At 41.7% G+C, this 16,844-nt stretch overlaps 1 protein-coding gene across 1 annotated transcript in view; it reads left to right on the top strand.

Moving 5' to 3' along the window:
- LARS1 (leucyl-tRNA synthetase 1) overlaps window positions 1–16,844 on the top strand; it is a 70,677-nt gene that overhangs the window by 40,010 nt on the left and 13,823 nt on the right. The window contains exons 20-27 of the mRNA XM_049786843.1: window positions 433–645; window positions 2,262–2,319; window positions 3,559–3,622; window positions 6,208–6,391; window positions 8,643–8,733; window positions 10,699–10,839; window positions 12,873–13,013; window positions 13,433–13,543. Of these exons, the coding sequence (XP_049642800.1) occupies window positions 433–645; window positions 2,262–2,319; window positions 3,559–3,622; window positions 6,208–6,391; window positions 8,643–8,733; window positions 10,699–10,839; window positions 12,873–13,013; window positions 13,433–13,543 (1,003 nt within the window). The remainder of the gene's footprint in view (window positions 1–432; window positions 646–2,261; window positions 2,320–3,558; window positions 3,623–6,207; window positions 6,392–8,642; window positions 8,734–10,698; window positions 10,840–12,872; window positions 13,014–13,432; window positions 13,544–16,844) is intronic.

Genomic DNA, 16,844 nt, shown 5'->3' on the forward strand with positions numbered 1-16,844 from the left:
GTGTGGGCCCCCCCCAAAAAAAAACGAACAAAAATTTAAAAATAGAATTAATTTTGTAGAATGTTATTATAATGATTTTTTGCCTTTCTTGCTACAGAACAGAAAAAAAAAATACCATATAGCCTGTTTTTATTATTATTCGCTCTTTTTTTGTGTGGAAGAAGTTTGGGCTTCACCGGATAGTGCTCAGGTCTTATGCTTGCTCTGTGTTCAGGGGTCACTCCTGGCAGTGCTCAAGGGATGATATATAGTGCCTTTCAGGTGCAGTTAAGGCAAATGCCTTAATTCCTTTACTCTCTCTGATCTGTCATTCTTTGGCATTCGTTTTCATATGTTACTGTAACAACACTTATGGTTAGAATAAAATACTAATTTATTTTAAAAATAATGTCAGTACTTTTTGTTATTATACTTCTTTTATTTTTAATACAGACCACAACAAATGACCAAGGAAGTTTGGGATTATATATTTTTTAAGAAGGCGCCATATCCTAAGACACAGATCTCAAAGGAAAAATTAGATCAGTTACGGCAGGAGTTTGAATTCTGGTATCCTGTGGATCTTCGAGTTTCTGGCAAGGATCTTGTGCCAAATCATCTTTCATATTATCTTTATAATCATGTGGCTATGTGGCCAGAACAAAGGTGAGTGAAAAACGATGTGGAATGGCTTTGTTGATTTTTTTTTTTTTTTTTTTTGGTTTTTGGGCCACACCCAGCAGTGCTCAGGGGTTACTCCTGGCTGTTTGCTCAGAAATAGCTCCTGGCAGGCACGGGGGACCATATGGGACACCAGGATTCAAACCAACCACCTTTGGTCCTGGATCGGCTGCTTGCAAGGCAAACGCCGCTGTGCTATCTCTCCGGGCCCGGCTTTGTTGATTATTAATGTGTATTAATGTGGGTGTCCTATGGGCTTGTAAGAAGTTACTGTAAAAGGTTCAGACTGTATTGCCTGTTATATCCTTTTATTTCTGTGTGTGTGTGTGTGTGTGTGTGTGTGTGTGTGTGTGTGTGTGTGTGTGTATGTGTATGTGTATGTGCGCGCATGCACGCATGCGTTAAATGCTCAGGGTCTAGTTTGTTTCTGGCTCTTTGCTTAGGAATGACCACTCATGCTAAATGTATTCTGAAGCAAAAACTGTATCTCTGTTAATCCAGAAATTCTTTTCTTGGGACTAAGGGATTGAGTCCACACCCAGTGGTGCTCAGGGATTATTTCTGGCTCTGCATAAGAGTGACCTCTGGCAGTGTACAGGAGTAACCTTTGGCAGTGCTCAAGGGATCATGTAATGTGGGGGATCAAACCTAGGTTGGCTGCATGGAAGACAAGGGACTTAACACCTGTGTTATCTATCTAGCCTCTCAAAAGCATTTCTGAAAAAATGGAAAAAAAAATGGAGAACTTTACCTGGAGGTGGGGGGAAGAAGAGGGGGGGAAGAGGAGGGAAGGGGGAGAGAGGAGAGAGAGAAGAGAAGAGAGAGAGAATATTCAGAGTTGAAAGAGCTTAGGGTACACATCTTAGGTTGAAATTCATGTCAAATCTTCAGGGTAGAGATGAAACCAAGGCATTATCTTTGTTTTTGGACCATCTCTGGAGATGCTCAGAGCTTGCTCCTGTTTCTGTTCTTAGGGCTTAGGAAATCATGTAGTGACCTGGAAGTCAGTGTGTCCTTCTCATTATACTATCTCTCAAAAAAAAAAAAAAAAATGACAGTGCATTTTTGGGTTTTGTTTTGCTTGGTTTTTGGGCCACATTCAGTAATGCTCAAGGTTTATTTCAGGCTTTGCACTCAGGGATCATTTTAAATGTTTTTTTTTTTTTTTTGTGCATAAGTTTCCTTCCTCTTTGTTCTTGATCCAGAGATCAGGTACCACAGGCAGTGTCAGGTGCTGTTTGCCTCCTCTATCCTTGCTCTCTGCCTCTGGGCTTCCCTGATCTAACTGCCAAGGCAAACAAAGTGTACAGAATTTGAAAAGTCAAAAATTTTCAGAAACATTAAATGTTTGAAACCCGGGGAGAGAGATAGACCAATGGGTTGAGCACATATATTGCATAGTCCCCCCCCACCATTGTGAATGAATTGGATGCAGTCCCCAAGCACCAAACAACCTTAAAAGCTACTTTTAGTCTTGCTCTCATGTGCCCAAAGCTCATCACTACTATCATTTTCTTGTGATTTTTGTAAACAATATAACGCCTACCAATGTCAGATGTCTAGATTTCATTATTTCTGTTGTTATATATCTACTTGCACAGTGACAAGTGGCCATCAGCGGTAAGAGCAAATGGGCATCTCCTCCTCAATTCCGAGAAGGTAAGATTCTCTCACAAATTCTGGAACACTCCAAACTTAGTCAAAAGCAAATTTCTCATATAGAGCTTCTCAGACTTAAGTGTGTTTAAAAAAAAAAAAAGAAAGGGGTGCTGGTGCAATGGCAATGAGAACATGCCTTGCATGCAGTGGACTTGGGTTCAATCCCTGGCATTTCATATGGTCTCTCAAGTCTGCCAGGAGTAAATTCTGCATGCAGAGCAAGAGTTATCTTTTGTTTTTGTTTTTGTTTTTTTTTGGCCAAACCTGGTGGTGCTTAGGGGTTACTCCTGGCAGGCTTGGGGGACCTTATGGGATCTTATGTGGGGGATCGAATCTTTGTCCTGGGTCAGCAGTGTGCAAAACAATGTCCTACCGCTGTGCTATCTCTTGGCCCCAGGAGTTACCTCTTAACACTGCCAGCTGTGACTTTAACAGCAGAAAAAAGAAAGATAGATACAAAAATCTGAGTTTTAAAAAGTCTTTCATTTAAAATATTTAGGAGTGGCTGCAGCGATAGCAGAGAAGAGAGGGCATTTGCCTTGTACACAACCGATCCAAATTTGATCCCCAGCACACATATGGTTCTCTGAGCACTGCCAGTAGTTCCCGAGTGCTGAGCCAGGAATAAACCCTAAGCATCGCTGGATGTGGCATAAACCTCCCCCCCCCCCATTTTTATTTTAGGAGTAGGGTCAGATAGTACAGCAAGGAGGCCCTAGTACATTGCCAACCTAGGTTCAATGCCTAGCATCCCATATGGTCCCCATAGCCTATCAGGAACCTGTGTTGGCTATGTTCAAGACAAGTGCCTTATCTGCTTTTTAGCCTCTAGACTTCATTTTTATTTTGTTTCTTTTTTTGGCTCACACCGGGCTGTTGCTCAGAGGTTACTTCTGACTCTGTTATCAGAAATCGCTCCTAGAAGGCTCAGGGGACCATATGGGATGTCGGAAATTGAACCACTGTCAGTCCTTAGACTTCAATTTTAACCTGTGCTAAACTTCATTTTATTTTAGATTTTGGTCTACCCCTGAGTGCTCAAGGCTTACTCCTGGCTGGGTTTGGGGGAGCCATATGCAAGGCCTCTTGTATTATCTCTCGATCCCTCAATTTTGTTTTAGATAAATTTTGTTTTTTATAATCCTTTATATTCATGGCCTACCAGTTAATTTGATTCAGCCCATTTGGTTTATTTTGTTTATATATATTATAATGCCTATCTTCTGCTTTCTGTTTTAGATGTCAAAATCTACAGGGAACTTTCTCACTTTGACCCAAGCTATTGACAAGTTTTCAGCTGATGGTATGTACTTTTATATTAGTGACATGGCATGATGCTTCTCATATATACTTAAAAACTGTTATTTTAGGGGCTGGAGAGATAGCATGGAGCTAGGGCATTTGCTTTGATTGCAGAGGGACGGTGGTTCAAATCCCGGCATCCCATATGGTCCCTCGTGCCTGCCAGGGGTGATTTCTGAGCACAGAGCCAGGAGTAATCCTTGAGTGCTACTGGATGTAACCCCCCCCCCCCCCAATTGTTATTTTAGAGGCCAGAGCAATAGTACAGCAGGTAGGGCACTCATTTTGCATGTGGCTAACTCTGCTTCAGTCTCCAGCACCCTGAGCAACACAAGGAGTAGTTCCTGGTTTAAAATAAAATCTTTTTGTTCAGGAGCTGGAGCAATAGTATAGTGAGCACTGTCAGGAGTGATTGCTGAGTGCAGAGCCAGGAGTAACCTCTGAGGATGGTTGGGTGTGGCCCAAAAACTAAAAAAGAAAAAGAGTCTTTTTGTTCTTTTGGTGGAGCTTGAGGAAGATTTTAAGTCATGTTCATTGGGTTGAGTGTAGATTCACATTAATTATCGAGTCCTGGATGGTGATGGATGATGGTGAGATGGATGGAGGGGCCTTTCTCCTCCAGCCCGGGGCCGCACGCCTGCAACTCCCTTCAGCCGGAGGAAAAGACTCATACCAGTCAGGTTTCAGAAGACATCAGCTTTATTCAGGGCCCTAGCCAACAGTTGTGGCTTCTATCATAATCTTTACACTGGATCCATAATCAGCCCAGCATTCAACCTGTCTCTTCTTCCTCCATCTTGCTTCTCCCTGAATATCTCATGCTGAATCTCCCTGAATCCCCCTAATCAATCCTCTACTTGCCCCTGTGGCAATCCTTTTGTTACCTTCCAAAGACCCCTCCCAGAAATGGGCAGATCTTACCATCAATAAGATGGGGGTGGGGTGACAGTTGAGGGTCTCAGGACCCACTCTGAGTCAGCCATGCTGGACTGTTCAGAGAGAGATAGAGATAGAACTGTATCTCCATGGTATTACCCAGTCAGTGTCTGAGGATTTACTGGGCTGTGGTTGGCTAGTTGAGCCTTCTGTGTAACATTTCAGGCTCACTGAGTTTGGTAACTTCTGTGTAACTTTCCCAGCAGATTTCCTGGGGCACACAATCCCTGAGCCTGAGAAGGAAAATTTTATTGCTAGAAACTTAGGAGGAGAATAATACCTTTAGGACTAAAAATGATTGTTTTTGTTATGTTTTAGATGACAGTATATGTTTTCATGCAGTATTTTGCTACTTCTAATTGAGACTCAGATGTTGATAGAGCTTTCTTTCTCCAGTTTATCATTTTCTTCCTCTGCCTAGTTAAGGACCACTTTATCTCATTAACTCAACATACCTGGGATGAAACACATACGGATGCTAAGCATAGACAAATCAAAACAGATGGTACAAATATCTTTTTTAGGGGCTGGAGAGATAGCATGGAGGTAGGGCGTTTGCCTGTGTGCCTTTCTTTCTTTTTCTTTTTCTTTCTTTCTTTCTTTCTTTCTTTCTTTCTTTCTTTCTTTCTTTCTTTCTTTCTTTCTTTCTTTCTTTCTTTCTTTCTTTCTTTCTTTCTTTCTTTCTTTCTTTCTTTCTTTCTTTCTTTCTTTCTTTCTTTCTTTCTTTCTTTCTTTCTTTCTTTCTTTCTTTCTTTCTTTCTTTCTTCTCTCTCTCTCTTTCTTCCCTTTCCTTTCCCTTCCCTTCCTTCCTTCCTTCCTTCCTTTCTCTTTCTTTTCTTTTCTTTCTCTCTCTCTTTCTTTCTTCTTCCTTCCTTCCTTCCTCTCTCCCTCCCTCCCTCCCTCCCTCCCTTTCTCTCTTTCTTTCTTTCTTCTTCTTCTTTTTTTTTTTTTTTGGTTTTTGGGTCACACCTGGCGGTGCTCAGAGGTTACTCCTGGCTGTCTGCTCAGAAATAGCTCCTGGCAGGCACGGGGGACCATATGGGACACCGGGATTCAAACCAACCACCTTTGGTCCTGGATTGGCTGCTTGCAAGGCAAATGCCGCTAAGCTATCTCTCCGGGCCCAGGGCGTTTGCCTTTCATGCAGAAGGATGGTGGTTCGAATCCATTCCCTGAGCCTGCCAGGAACAATTTCTGAGCATAGAGCCAGGAGGAACCCCTGAGCACTGCCGGGTGTGACCCAAAAACCAAAAACCAAAAAAAAAAAAAAATCCAAAAACAAAACAAACAAACAAAAAACAAGTATCTTTTTTATTTGTCTTTGATCACAGCCAGTGAGGTTCAGTGGCTATTCCAGGATCATTCCTGGTGGTACTCAGGAGACCGTATGGAGCTGGTACTCTGACCTGGGCCTCTAGCAAGTAAAGCATGTATGTGCTCAGCCCATTGAGCTGTCTCTGCTATCCTTGGTTCAAATATAGGAACAGTGTATTACCAAACGTTTAGTGTTTGTTATTTTTACCTTGGAGTTGTGCAGTTCTTTAAAGCCTTGGCTCTCTTCAGTTCTCTGTAGGCTCCACAGTCATCTAAGTGGGCGTGTAGTTGGTATTTAGTTTGAAAATCATTGCTTGCTTTTCTCCTTTCTTCGAGGAATGCGCCTGGCTCTGGCGGATGCTGGTGACACTGTGGAAGATGCTAATTTTGTGGAAACCATGGCAGATGCGGGCATTCTCCGACTGTATACATGGGTAGAGTGGGTCAAAGAGATGGTCGCCAACTGGGACAGCCTGAGAAGTGGCCCTGCCAATACCTTCAATGATAGAGTTTTTGCTAGGTAACCTCTAGAACACTGAAACACTTTGTACTTTGTTTTTTTGGGGCCACACCTGGTGATGCTCAGGAGTTACTCCTGGCTAAGTGCTCAGAAACTTCTGGCTAGCAGGACCATATGGGACGCTGGAGATTGAACCAGGTCTGTCCTGGATCTGCCGCGTGCAAGGCAAATGCCCTACTGCTGTGCTATCGCTCTGGCCCCAGCACTTTATACTTTGGAGTTACTTAGTACTGGTGCATTTTCAAGTCCCCTGTTTTCCCCCTTTGAAAATAGATGACAATAATAGATACTGTTCTTTGAAAGTTTATTCCAGGTACTCTGCTAGGTACTTTTTCCCATCTTTGATCTAATTTTAATCTTATGGCAGCTTTATAATGGTGAAGATAATCTTGACTATATTATCGTTAACAAAGTTGAGTATTAGGAAAATTAAGTATTTATAAAATGGGGCTGGAGAGATAGCATGGAGGTAGGGTATTTACCTTGCATGCAGAAGGTCAGTGGTTCAAATCCCAGCATCCCATATGGTCCCTGCCAGGAGCGATTTCTGAGCGTAGAGCCAGGAGTAACCCCTGAGTGCTGCTGGGTGTGACCAAAACAAACAAACAAAAAAAAAAAGTAAAAATTTTCAGAGCTAGAACTTGCAAATAGAAATTTGAATCTGGTACTATTTGTCTTCAAAGCCCATTCTCATAAACCATTTTTACCACTTTGTCTTGTGTTAGAGTAGGGCAAAATGGTAAAAGGAGAAATGTAGATTAAAAGATGTGGAAAATTGGGGCCGGAGAGATAGCATGGAGGTAGAGTGTTTGCCTTTCATGCAGAAGGACTGTGGTTTGAATCCCAGCATCCCATATGGTCCCTCGAGCCTGCCAAGAGTAACCCCTGAGTGCTGCCAGTGTGACCCAAAAACAAAACAAAAAAATGTGGAAAATTGCTCTCCCCATCAAGATATTTATTATTCTGGATCTTTCACAATCTACCCAAAACTAAGATAAGGGGACTGGAGTGATAGTATAGTAGGTAAGGCCCTTGCCTTGTATATGCTAATGTTTAGTCCCCAGCATCCTATCTGGTCTTCCAAGCTCGCCAGAAGTGACCCCTTAGCACTGTGCCAGGTATCAATCCTGAGCATCTTAAGTGTGGCCCAAAAGACAAAGCAAACAAAAGACGAGTAAGACTTGATTCTTATTGTCAACTATCAGGAGAGAAAACCATTTTCCCAATTAACTAAAAGTATAATTGGAATAAAGGGAATTCAGAGGTGGTATGAGTTCTGGGCTCTTTAAAAAATAAGTAATGTGGGGCCGGTGAGGTGGCGCTTGAGGTAAGGTGTCTGCCTTGCAAGCGCTAGCCAAGGAAGGACCGTGGTTCGATCCCCTGAGTCCCATATGGTCCCCCCAAGCCAGGGGCAATTTCTGAGTGCTTAACCAGGAGTAACCCCTGAGCATCAAACAGGTGTGGCCCAAAAAACCAAAAAAAAAAAAAAGTAATGTTTTGCAGTGAGAGGAGAAAGCCATGAGGCGGGTATGACATGTGGAGTCTGATGAGGGAGACTAGGAAGGGAATAAGTTGGGCTGTATTGTGAAAGGTCTGGAGTAGTATGAGAGAACTTTAGACTATCAGGTGTCAGTTCTTTGATTACTATTTTTTGGGGGTGTGTGTGGTAGTGCTCATGTCTGGTCCTGGTTCTTGGCTTAGAGGTCATTCCTGGTTCAGGACAGTTCAGGACACTGTGTTGTTCTTAGGATTGAACTGGGGTGCTTGTCTGGCATGCTAGCACCTTAAACCCTGTACTATCTATCCCTGTCGGTTGTTTAAAATACAACTAAACCTGATCATTAATTTATATTGTGTTGTGGCCTAGAAAGTTTCCATTGAAGCATTTAAAAACAAACACGTTCTAACTGCTGAAGTCTTTATAAGTAATAAAGTAGGACAGAACTTAAGTGTAAAGAGGTAGCAAGGAAACTGCAGCAGGCAGACTTTTGGGTTGCATGAGAGTATTGGGGCAACACTCAGTGATGCTGGGTAGCTCGCTGAAGGACTAGGGACTGTGTGATGCTGGGGTCGGCCACATATAAGGCAGGTGTCTTAACCCCTCTACCATCTTGCTAGCCCCACAGTAACCAGGTAGGTCTCAGTAAAGATGGTTTTGTGGTTGAGAAGTTTTAAAGACTTCAGCAATTGTTCCCATTTTACCATCTTCTAATACATCTTAACATTGTCTTTTTTTACACCCATTTAATAGTGAAATGAATGCAGGAATTATCAAAACTGATCAAAACTATGAAAAGATGATGTTTAAAGAAGCTTTGAAAACAGGGTTTTTTGAATTTCAGGTAGGTCATTTTAGTAGCTGTAAAATGTCATGTGAATTTGATGTATTTTTGACTCCCCTATTTCTGCTATAACATAACAATATGTAATGGACAAATGCATTCTTATTTTTTCTTGGTGGTGCTGAGGATTAAATCTAGCTCTCAGACATGCAAGGCAACTGCTCTACTCCTGAGCTATGCATTCCTGTCTCCAGTAGCTCATTAAAGTTGATACTAAAGGTTGAGTGAGGAATTAGCAGAAAGGACTGGAGCGCATTCTTACAACTCTCGAGGCCCTGGGGTTGATCTCTAGCTCCACAGGGCCCCTCAAACACCACCAGGCACAACCCTGGTGGGCTCCTTGCACTGCTGCAAATAAGCATAAACAAAAAAGTGGAGACTGGAAGTCTTAGCCAAGACAGTTTTAAATTCTCCAATCTATAGTTTTCTTTGCTATTTTCTCCAGGATACCCTTTTACTGTAAGTAATTTTGTTACTGGCTGACCTGTAATTATTAATAGAGAGATGGGATCTAAAAATCAGATGTGCCTTCTAGGAAAATCGATACATTTCTAGGAGAATTTCTAAGTTGGTGAGAAAAATGGAATTATCAGTGACTGCCATTAATTTAAAAATGAATGAGACATTTTCTGGCTTCCCACAAGGTGTCAGTATTTTCTCAATTATGGCAGTTCAACATTTGTGAAAAAAATGTAGCTTTACTCAGTTTTATAAAATCACGTTGGGATTTATGTAACATGCTTTTCAGAGACAATTTAAATAAAGATAAGTACTTAGCATACCAATGTGTAATATTTATATTCTTTTTTGGAAAGTGTCTCTTCGATGTGCTGCTCAGAGCATTTGCCTTCATTATATAACTTATATTTGTTATTTTAATTTTTTGGCTTGTTTTTGTTTTTGAGTCCATGCCTGGTGGTGCTCAGGGATTACTTTTGATTCTGTGTTCAGAAATTCCTTCTGGCTGACTTGTGGGACCATATGGGATGCTAGGGATTGAACCTGGGTCAGCCATGTGCAAGGCAAGCGCCCTACCTGCTGTACTATCACTCGGGCCCCACATTTATCATCGTTCATGTTATAACAAAAAATATCCTTATAGAATTTGGTTTTTCTGGGAATAATTAGTATAAAAATGATGCAGTATAGACAGTGATCTATACTTACTTGACAGTTACTAAAAGTAAAAATGAAACAAAAATCTAACTTTTGGGGCCGGAATGATAGCGAAACAGTAGGGCATTTGCCTTGACTGACCCAGGACAGATCTGGGTTCTATAGCCGGCATCCCATATGGTCCCCTAAGCCAGGAGCAATTTCTGAGCGTATAGCCAGGTGTGTCACCAGGTGTGTCCTCAAACCAATGTATATGTGTGTGTGTATATATATATATGTATATATATGTATGTATGTATATATATAATGTATGTATCTATACATATATATGTAATTTTTAAAATGTGAAATTTTAAGGCTAAAACCTTAAAAATTTTGGGACCACAGTGATGTAGGGCACTAACCTTGCATGCTGCCAACTTGGGTTCGATCACCAGCATCCTATATAGTCCCCCGAGTACTGCCAGAAGTGATCCCTGAGCATAGAGCCGGGAGTGACCCTTGAGCAATGCCAGGTGTGGGCCCCTCCCCCCCAAAAAAACAAAAGAAATCCAAAAACTTAAAATATGCATTAGGGGGGCCGGAGAGATAGCATGGAGGTAAGGTGTTTGCCTTTCATGCAGAAGGTACGTGGTTCAAATCCCGGCATCCCATATGGTCCCCCGTGCCTGCCAGGAGTGATTTCTGAGCATAGAGCCAGGAGTAACCCCTGAGCACTGCCGGGTGTGACCCAAAAACAAAAAACAAACAAAAAATTATGCATTAGGGAGCAATAACCTCACTTCTTCCTTTATTTGTACTTTAAAGAAATATGGTGAGAGAAATGGTAAATTGTTTCAAATCTTCTAGGCTTCCAAAGATAAGTACCGGGAACTGGCCATTGAAGGGATGCACAGAGACCTTGTGTTCCGGTTTATTGAAGTTCAGACTCTTCTCTTGGCTCCATTCTGTCCGCATTTGTGTGAGCACATCTGGACACTCCTGGGAAAGGTACCTTCTAGCATTTAAGGTGTTGTTGGCAGGGCCCAAGAGACAGTTCAGGAGGCTGGATCTGTGCTGTACATGCAGGAGACCTGGCTTGTTCCTCACACTGTAGCATGATCCCCTAACCAGGGGTCTCAAACTCGTGGCCCGCAGGCCGTGTGCGGCCCTCCATACAACATTTTGTAGCCCTGCCCTAGAGGAATCTTTTTTTATTTTATTTTGTTTTAGTTGTTTGGGTCACTCCCCCCAATGTTCAAGGCTTACTACTGACTTTGCACTCAAGGATCACCCCGACTTTGTCTCCTGCGGCCCCCAGGTAAATTGAGTTTGAGACCCCTGCAAGCCATCTCCAAACACTGAGCTGGGAGCAGCTTCTGAGCACCACTAGTGTGGTCCTCTTTTTTTTTTTTTCAGTGTGGTCCTCTTTACCCCTGAAAAAACCCAAAACCAAAACAACAAAAAGATGACTTTGGTGGTTTTGATTTTGGCCTCATTAAGGAAATGGTATAATTGTGTTGGTATTGGAAAGATAAACTAAAAATGAGTGTTTTAAGAATAATGCTTAGGAGCCGGAGCAATAGCACAGCGGTAGGGCATTTGCCTTGCACGTGCCCTATCTAGGATGGACCGTGGTTCAATCCCTTGGGGTCCTATTTGGTTCCCCAAGCCAGGAGCGATTTCTGAGAGCATAGCCAGCAGTAATCCCTGAGCGTCCCGGGTGTGGTCAACAAAGCAAAAAAAAAAAAAAAAAAAAAAAAAAAAGAATAATGCTGAGGGGTTGGAGAGATAGTACAGCAAATAAAGTGCTTGCCTTGTGTTTGGACAACCTGGGTTTGATTCCTGGCCTCCTATTAGGTCTCCAGAACACAGCTTAGATTGAGCCCTTAAGATAGAGCCAGGAGTAACCCCTGAACATCATTGAGTGTGACCCCCCAAATCCAACACCCCCCAAATATGCTGGATCATCATTTAATTATTACAGTGGATTAAATGGACAGGTTCCTATTTGTACAGATGCATCATGTTTGTGCTTTCATGCACAATGTATTTCTTTGAAGATCATATAATGCGGACAGAGAGATAACACATCAGGCATTTGCCTTGCACATGGCCAATCTGAGTTCTAGCCATGGTATCCCATATAGTTCCTGGAGTCTTTAAGGAGTAATTTCTGAGCGCAGAGCCAAGAATAAACCCTGAGTGCCTCTGTGTGTGTCGCCAAGACCAAAAACTAAACCCCCTTCCAAAAAAAAAAGATCCTATGATCTGTAGATTGTATATCATCTAAGTCTTGTTAGGAAATGTAATTTATTTGCATATATTCAGATACATGTTTGAACACATGTATGAATAGTATTGTTTTTCCAGCAACTTGTTAAAAAGGTGAAAATATTGGAAGAGGTATAAATAACTCAGAGCTGCTTAAAAACAAAGATAAAAGCATATATTTGCATAAATGTCCTGGTTTTATACAAAATTCTTAGAATATATAGGGCTATTCAGGGATATTATATTAGCATTCTTACTGTGAAGATAAATTCAATTATTTCTCCTAGGCTTGCAGATAAGCAGATTCACTCGTTTAATAACTCCTTTCCAGCCTTATTAGACAGTCTCTTGTATTTTTAGTGCATGAACAATGCAAAAATGTGCTCTTGATGTATAGACTGAAGAGCCATACTTTCAATACTGGTGGTATTAATAGAATAAAAACTGAGAGTGTGCATAATTTATATAATAATGATTCAATTTAGGCAAATTAGCATTACATAATTTTCTTTGAAAGTGAGCATATGTGTGTGGGTATTAATACTCTGTTCAAATGGATGCTAATTAAGAATGTAGAGTCAGACTTCACAGCTTGAATTCTAGGGAACATTAGATCAGGGACTGGGGAAGTGTGTTATGTGTAGTCAGGTTCAAACTTTCAGCACACACTTACAGATGGTAGCCATGGTGTGGAACTGTAATTCAGAGTCATAAAATAGATGTGTTGTCTAATCTCATTGGATCTTTATTTTTTTTTGTGTGTGTGTCAGCCTGACTCAGTTATGAATGCTTCATGGCCTGTGGCGGGTCCCGTGGATGAAGTCTTGATCCGCTCCTCACAGTATCTCATGGAAGTGGCTCATGACCTTAGGCTGAGACTCAAGAACTATATGATGCCAGCTAAAGGGAAGGTAAAGTCATTTTTCTTCTTAACCAAGGTCATTCCTGGGGTTCAAGAGATAGTTGGGCAGGTAACATGCTTGCCTTGCATGTGGCTGACTCTGGTTTGATTCCTGGCACCACTGGGATTCCCTGAACTCAGCCAGGAGTGATCCCTGAACACAGAGCCAAGAGCAAGCCTTAGTTAAGTGTGACCTCAAACCCACATTCCCTTATCAAAAAAGTCCATTCCTTAAAAGTTATTGTTCATATAACATTGAATAGTAATGAAAATGAAGGTGGCTTTTAGTAATATGTGTTGGACTATGTTCTGAAGCACGTTTGTATTTTAATGTTACTGGCAGAAGTGATGTATATTGAAGCTGAGTTCTGTGCATTTGTGGTTTCTAGAAAGTGATCACATGTCTTTACCTTGCCTTTTGCGTTATAGAAGACGGACAAACAGCTTCCCCAGAAACCTTCTCATTGCACCATCTATGTGGCAAAGAATTACCCATCTTGGCAACATGTGACTCTGTCAACTCTCCGAAACCACTTTGAGGTGATGCTATCAGGGGCCTCTTCGCCTTCCATTTTTGTGTTTTGTCTTATTTTGAGGATGTTGGCAGTATCTGGGAAGAGGAAGGCAGGCAGCTTTGTTTAAGTTACTTCTGGGCTTGGGACGTACTTTGTTTCCTTGGTGCCTGCTAAGCAGACATTGAGGGAAGATCTGGTTTTCCATCATTTCTGAAATTTTTATACAAAAATAGTCTGAGTCTACTTGTAGGCAATTACAAGATGTGTGTGGAGCTTTGTGATATGCATGGTTAAATTATACAGCAGATCTGTGTTTGCCTTATAAATTTGTTGTGACTCAATTACATGAGAAAAATTTAATTTTTGTTTTGTTTTGTTTTTAGTTTTTTGGGCCACACCTGGCTTTTCCACAGGGTGATTCCTGGCTCTGCACTCAGCAATCACTCCTGGCAGGCTGGGGTGACCATATGGGATGCTAGGGATTGAATATAGATTTGCCTTGTGCAAGGTAAATGCCTTTCCCACTGTTATATTGCTCCCAGCCCCAAAGGGAAGCAAAGTACAGACCTGTGATCATGAAAAGTTATCAATTTGTTTGAGAAAATTTGAAGCAAACGAAAAAGATTTTTAAATTCTTCATAGATAATGAAAGCTCAGTTTTTCTTTTTTTTTGTTTTTTTTTGTTTTTTTTGGGCCACACCCGTTTGATGCTCAGGGGTTATTCCTGGCTAAGCGCTCAGAAATTGCCCCTGGCTTGGGGGGACCATATGGGACGCCGGGGGATCGAACTGTGGTCCTTTCCTTGGCTAGCGCTTGCAAGGCAGACACCTTGCCTCTAGCGCCACCTCGCCGGCCCCAGAAAGCTCAGTTTTTCTTGTTTTATTTTTTGACAGTCTGATATTATTATAGTAATTATATTTAAAGGAAACTCAATAGTTCTAGGTTTTCTTTCTTTCTTTCTTTCTTTTTCTTTCTTTCTTTCTTTCTTTCTTTCTTTCTTTCTTTCTTTCTTTCTTTCTTTCTTTCTTTCTTTCTTTCTTTCTTTCTTTCTTTCTTTCTTTCTTTCTTTCTTTCTTTCTTTCTTTCTTTCTTTCTTTCTTTCTTTCTTTCTCTTCCTCTCTCTTTCTTTCTTTCTTTCTTTCTTTCTCTTTCTTTTCCTTCCTTCCTTCCTTCCTTCCTTCCTTCCTTCCTTCCTTCCTTCCTTCCTTCCTTCCTTCCTTCCTTCCTTCCTTCCTTCCTTCCTTCCTTCCTTCCTTCCTTCCTTCCTTCCTTCCTTCCTTCCTTCCTTCCTTCCTTCCTTCCTTCCTTCCTTCCTTCCTTCCTTCCTTCCTCTCTCTCTCTCTCTCTCTCTCTCTCTCTTCTTTCTTCTTTTTCTGAGCGCTGCCTGGTGTGACTGAAAATAAACAAACAAAAAAACCCAAAAACGTTTTTATGACACTTAAAATATAGAAACAAAGTATGTTGTATAAAATCTTTTGTTCAAGTTATTTTGAACGTTTATTACTAGATCCCATTTATTAATCTGCCCTTAAAAAATGAACAGTTAAGAATTATGTCAAAGCATAAGGTGTTAGCATGGAGAATTTCAAACGGGAGCTACTACTAAGGAAAGGAGTCATTGGGTATGGCCTATATTCCATTTGGCAATTTTAAATATATAAAATTTGGTGGAAGGAGAAAAGTAGTAGTTTATGTATTTCTTATGAGCAATCTCCTCTTTGGATTGTGTGTAGTAGAAATAGAAACAAATCTTTCAAATTTGGAGAAAACCTATTTTGGTAGGCAAGCAAATGAATTTGTGCCTCAGTGGGTCATATATTCAGATCCACACCTATCTACTTACCTGCTACCCTCCCTCCCTCCCTCCCTCCCTCCCTCCCTCCCTCCCTCCCTCCCTCCCTCCCTCCCTTCCTTCCTTCCTTCCTTCCTTCCTTCCTTCCTTCCTTCCTTCCTTCCATTTTTCCTTCCTCCCTCCCTCCCTCCCTCCCTCCCTCCCTCCCTCCCTCCCTCCCTCCCTCCCTCCCTCCCACCTTCCTTTACCTCATTTCTCTCATTTCCCTCCTTTCCCTCCCTTCCCTTCCCGTTTTTATTGAGGTACCAAGACAGAATACCATTAATGGAAGTTTAATGTATGCAGCATTCTAACACCACTCCTCCACCAGCATTCCCCATTTCCTCTCTTAGGGCTCCCCCAAACTCCTCTCATTCATTTATCCTCCTTACCCCCAGGTGACCTCAGTTTTGTAAACCAGCTTTCCATGTATCAACCTTTTTAGGGAATTAGTGGAATTACTAAATATCGTATGTGCACACCAGATATTAAAAAAAGTACATCACCGCTGTTCTTTCAGAAGTTACATATATATATATATTTTTTTTTGTTTGTTTGTTTGTTTGTTTGTTTCTGGGTCACACCCGGCAGTGCTCAGGGTTTACTCCTAGCTCCATGCTCAGAAATTGCTCCTGGCAGGCTCGGGGGACCATACGGGATGCCGGGACTCGAACCAACGACCTTCTGCATGAAAGGCAAATGCCTTACCTCCATGCTATCTCTCTAGCCTCAGAAGTTATAGGTTTTTGTTTTTTGTTTTTGGGCTACACCCAGCAGTGATTAGGGGTTATCCTGGCTATCTGTTCAGAAATAGCTTCTGGCAGGTACGGGGGACCATATGGGACGCCGGGATTCGAACCAACTACCTTAGGTCCTGGATCGGCTGCTTGCAAGGCAAACACTGCTGTGCTATCTCTCCGGTGACTTAGTGGTCACTTGACTAGATATTATGTAGTTTCCAAATAACATCATCTGGCATTATTTGGAAGGATAATTTCCTTTCAAGTTCTGTCTTTATTTTATAAAAAAAAATTATTAGTTTAGGGACTTCAGTGGGTAGGACACTTAGCTTTGCACTCCTAGCAGGCTCATGTGGGGTGCTGGAGATAAGCTGTGTGCAAGGCAGATTGCCTACTTGCTGAGCTGTCTCTCTTTTCCTGGATTCTTTTTCACACTTCTAGTAACCATAAGGAAGAATATTCAAAAGTAGACATAATTGGGGCCAAAGTGGTGGCGCAAGCTATAAGATGTCTGCCTTTTCTGTGCTAGCCTAGGTTAGAACATGGTTTGATTTTCTGGCATTCCATATGGTCCCCCAAATCAGGAGTGATTTCTGAGCGTATAGCCAGGAATAAACCCCTGAGTGTCACCTGGTATGCCCAAAAAACAAAACAAAACAAAAAAGTAGACATAATTAAACGCTTGTGTCATAGTTTATAGGTATTTAAAAATTGATTTGTGCCTCCCTAGCTGTGTTCCAGGGCCTGAGCTCGAG

The sequence above is a fragment of the Suncus etruscus genome, chromosome 14, assembly GCF_024139225.1.
Source record: "Suncus etruscus isolate mSunEtr1 chromosome 14, mSunEtr1.pri.cur, whole genome shotgun sequence".
Lineage (NCBI taxonomy): Eukaryota > Metazoa > Chordata > Mammalia > Eulipotyphla > Soricidae > Suncus > Suncus etruscus.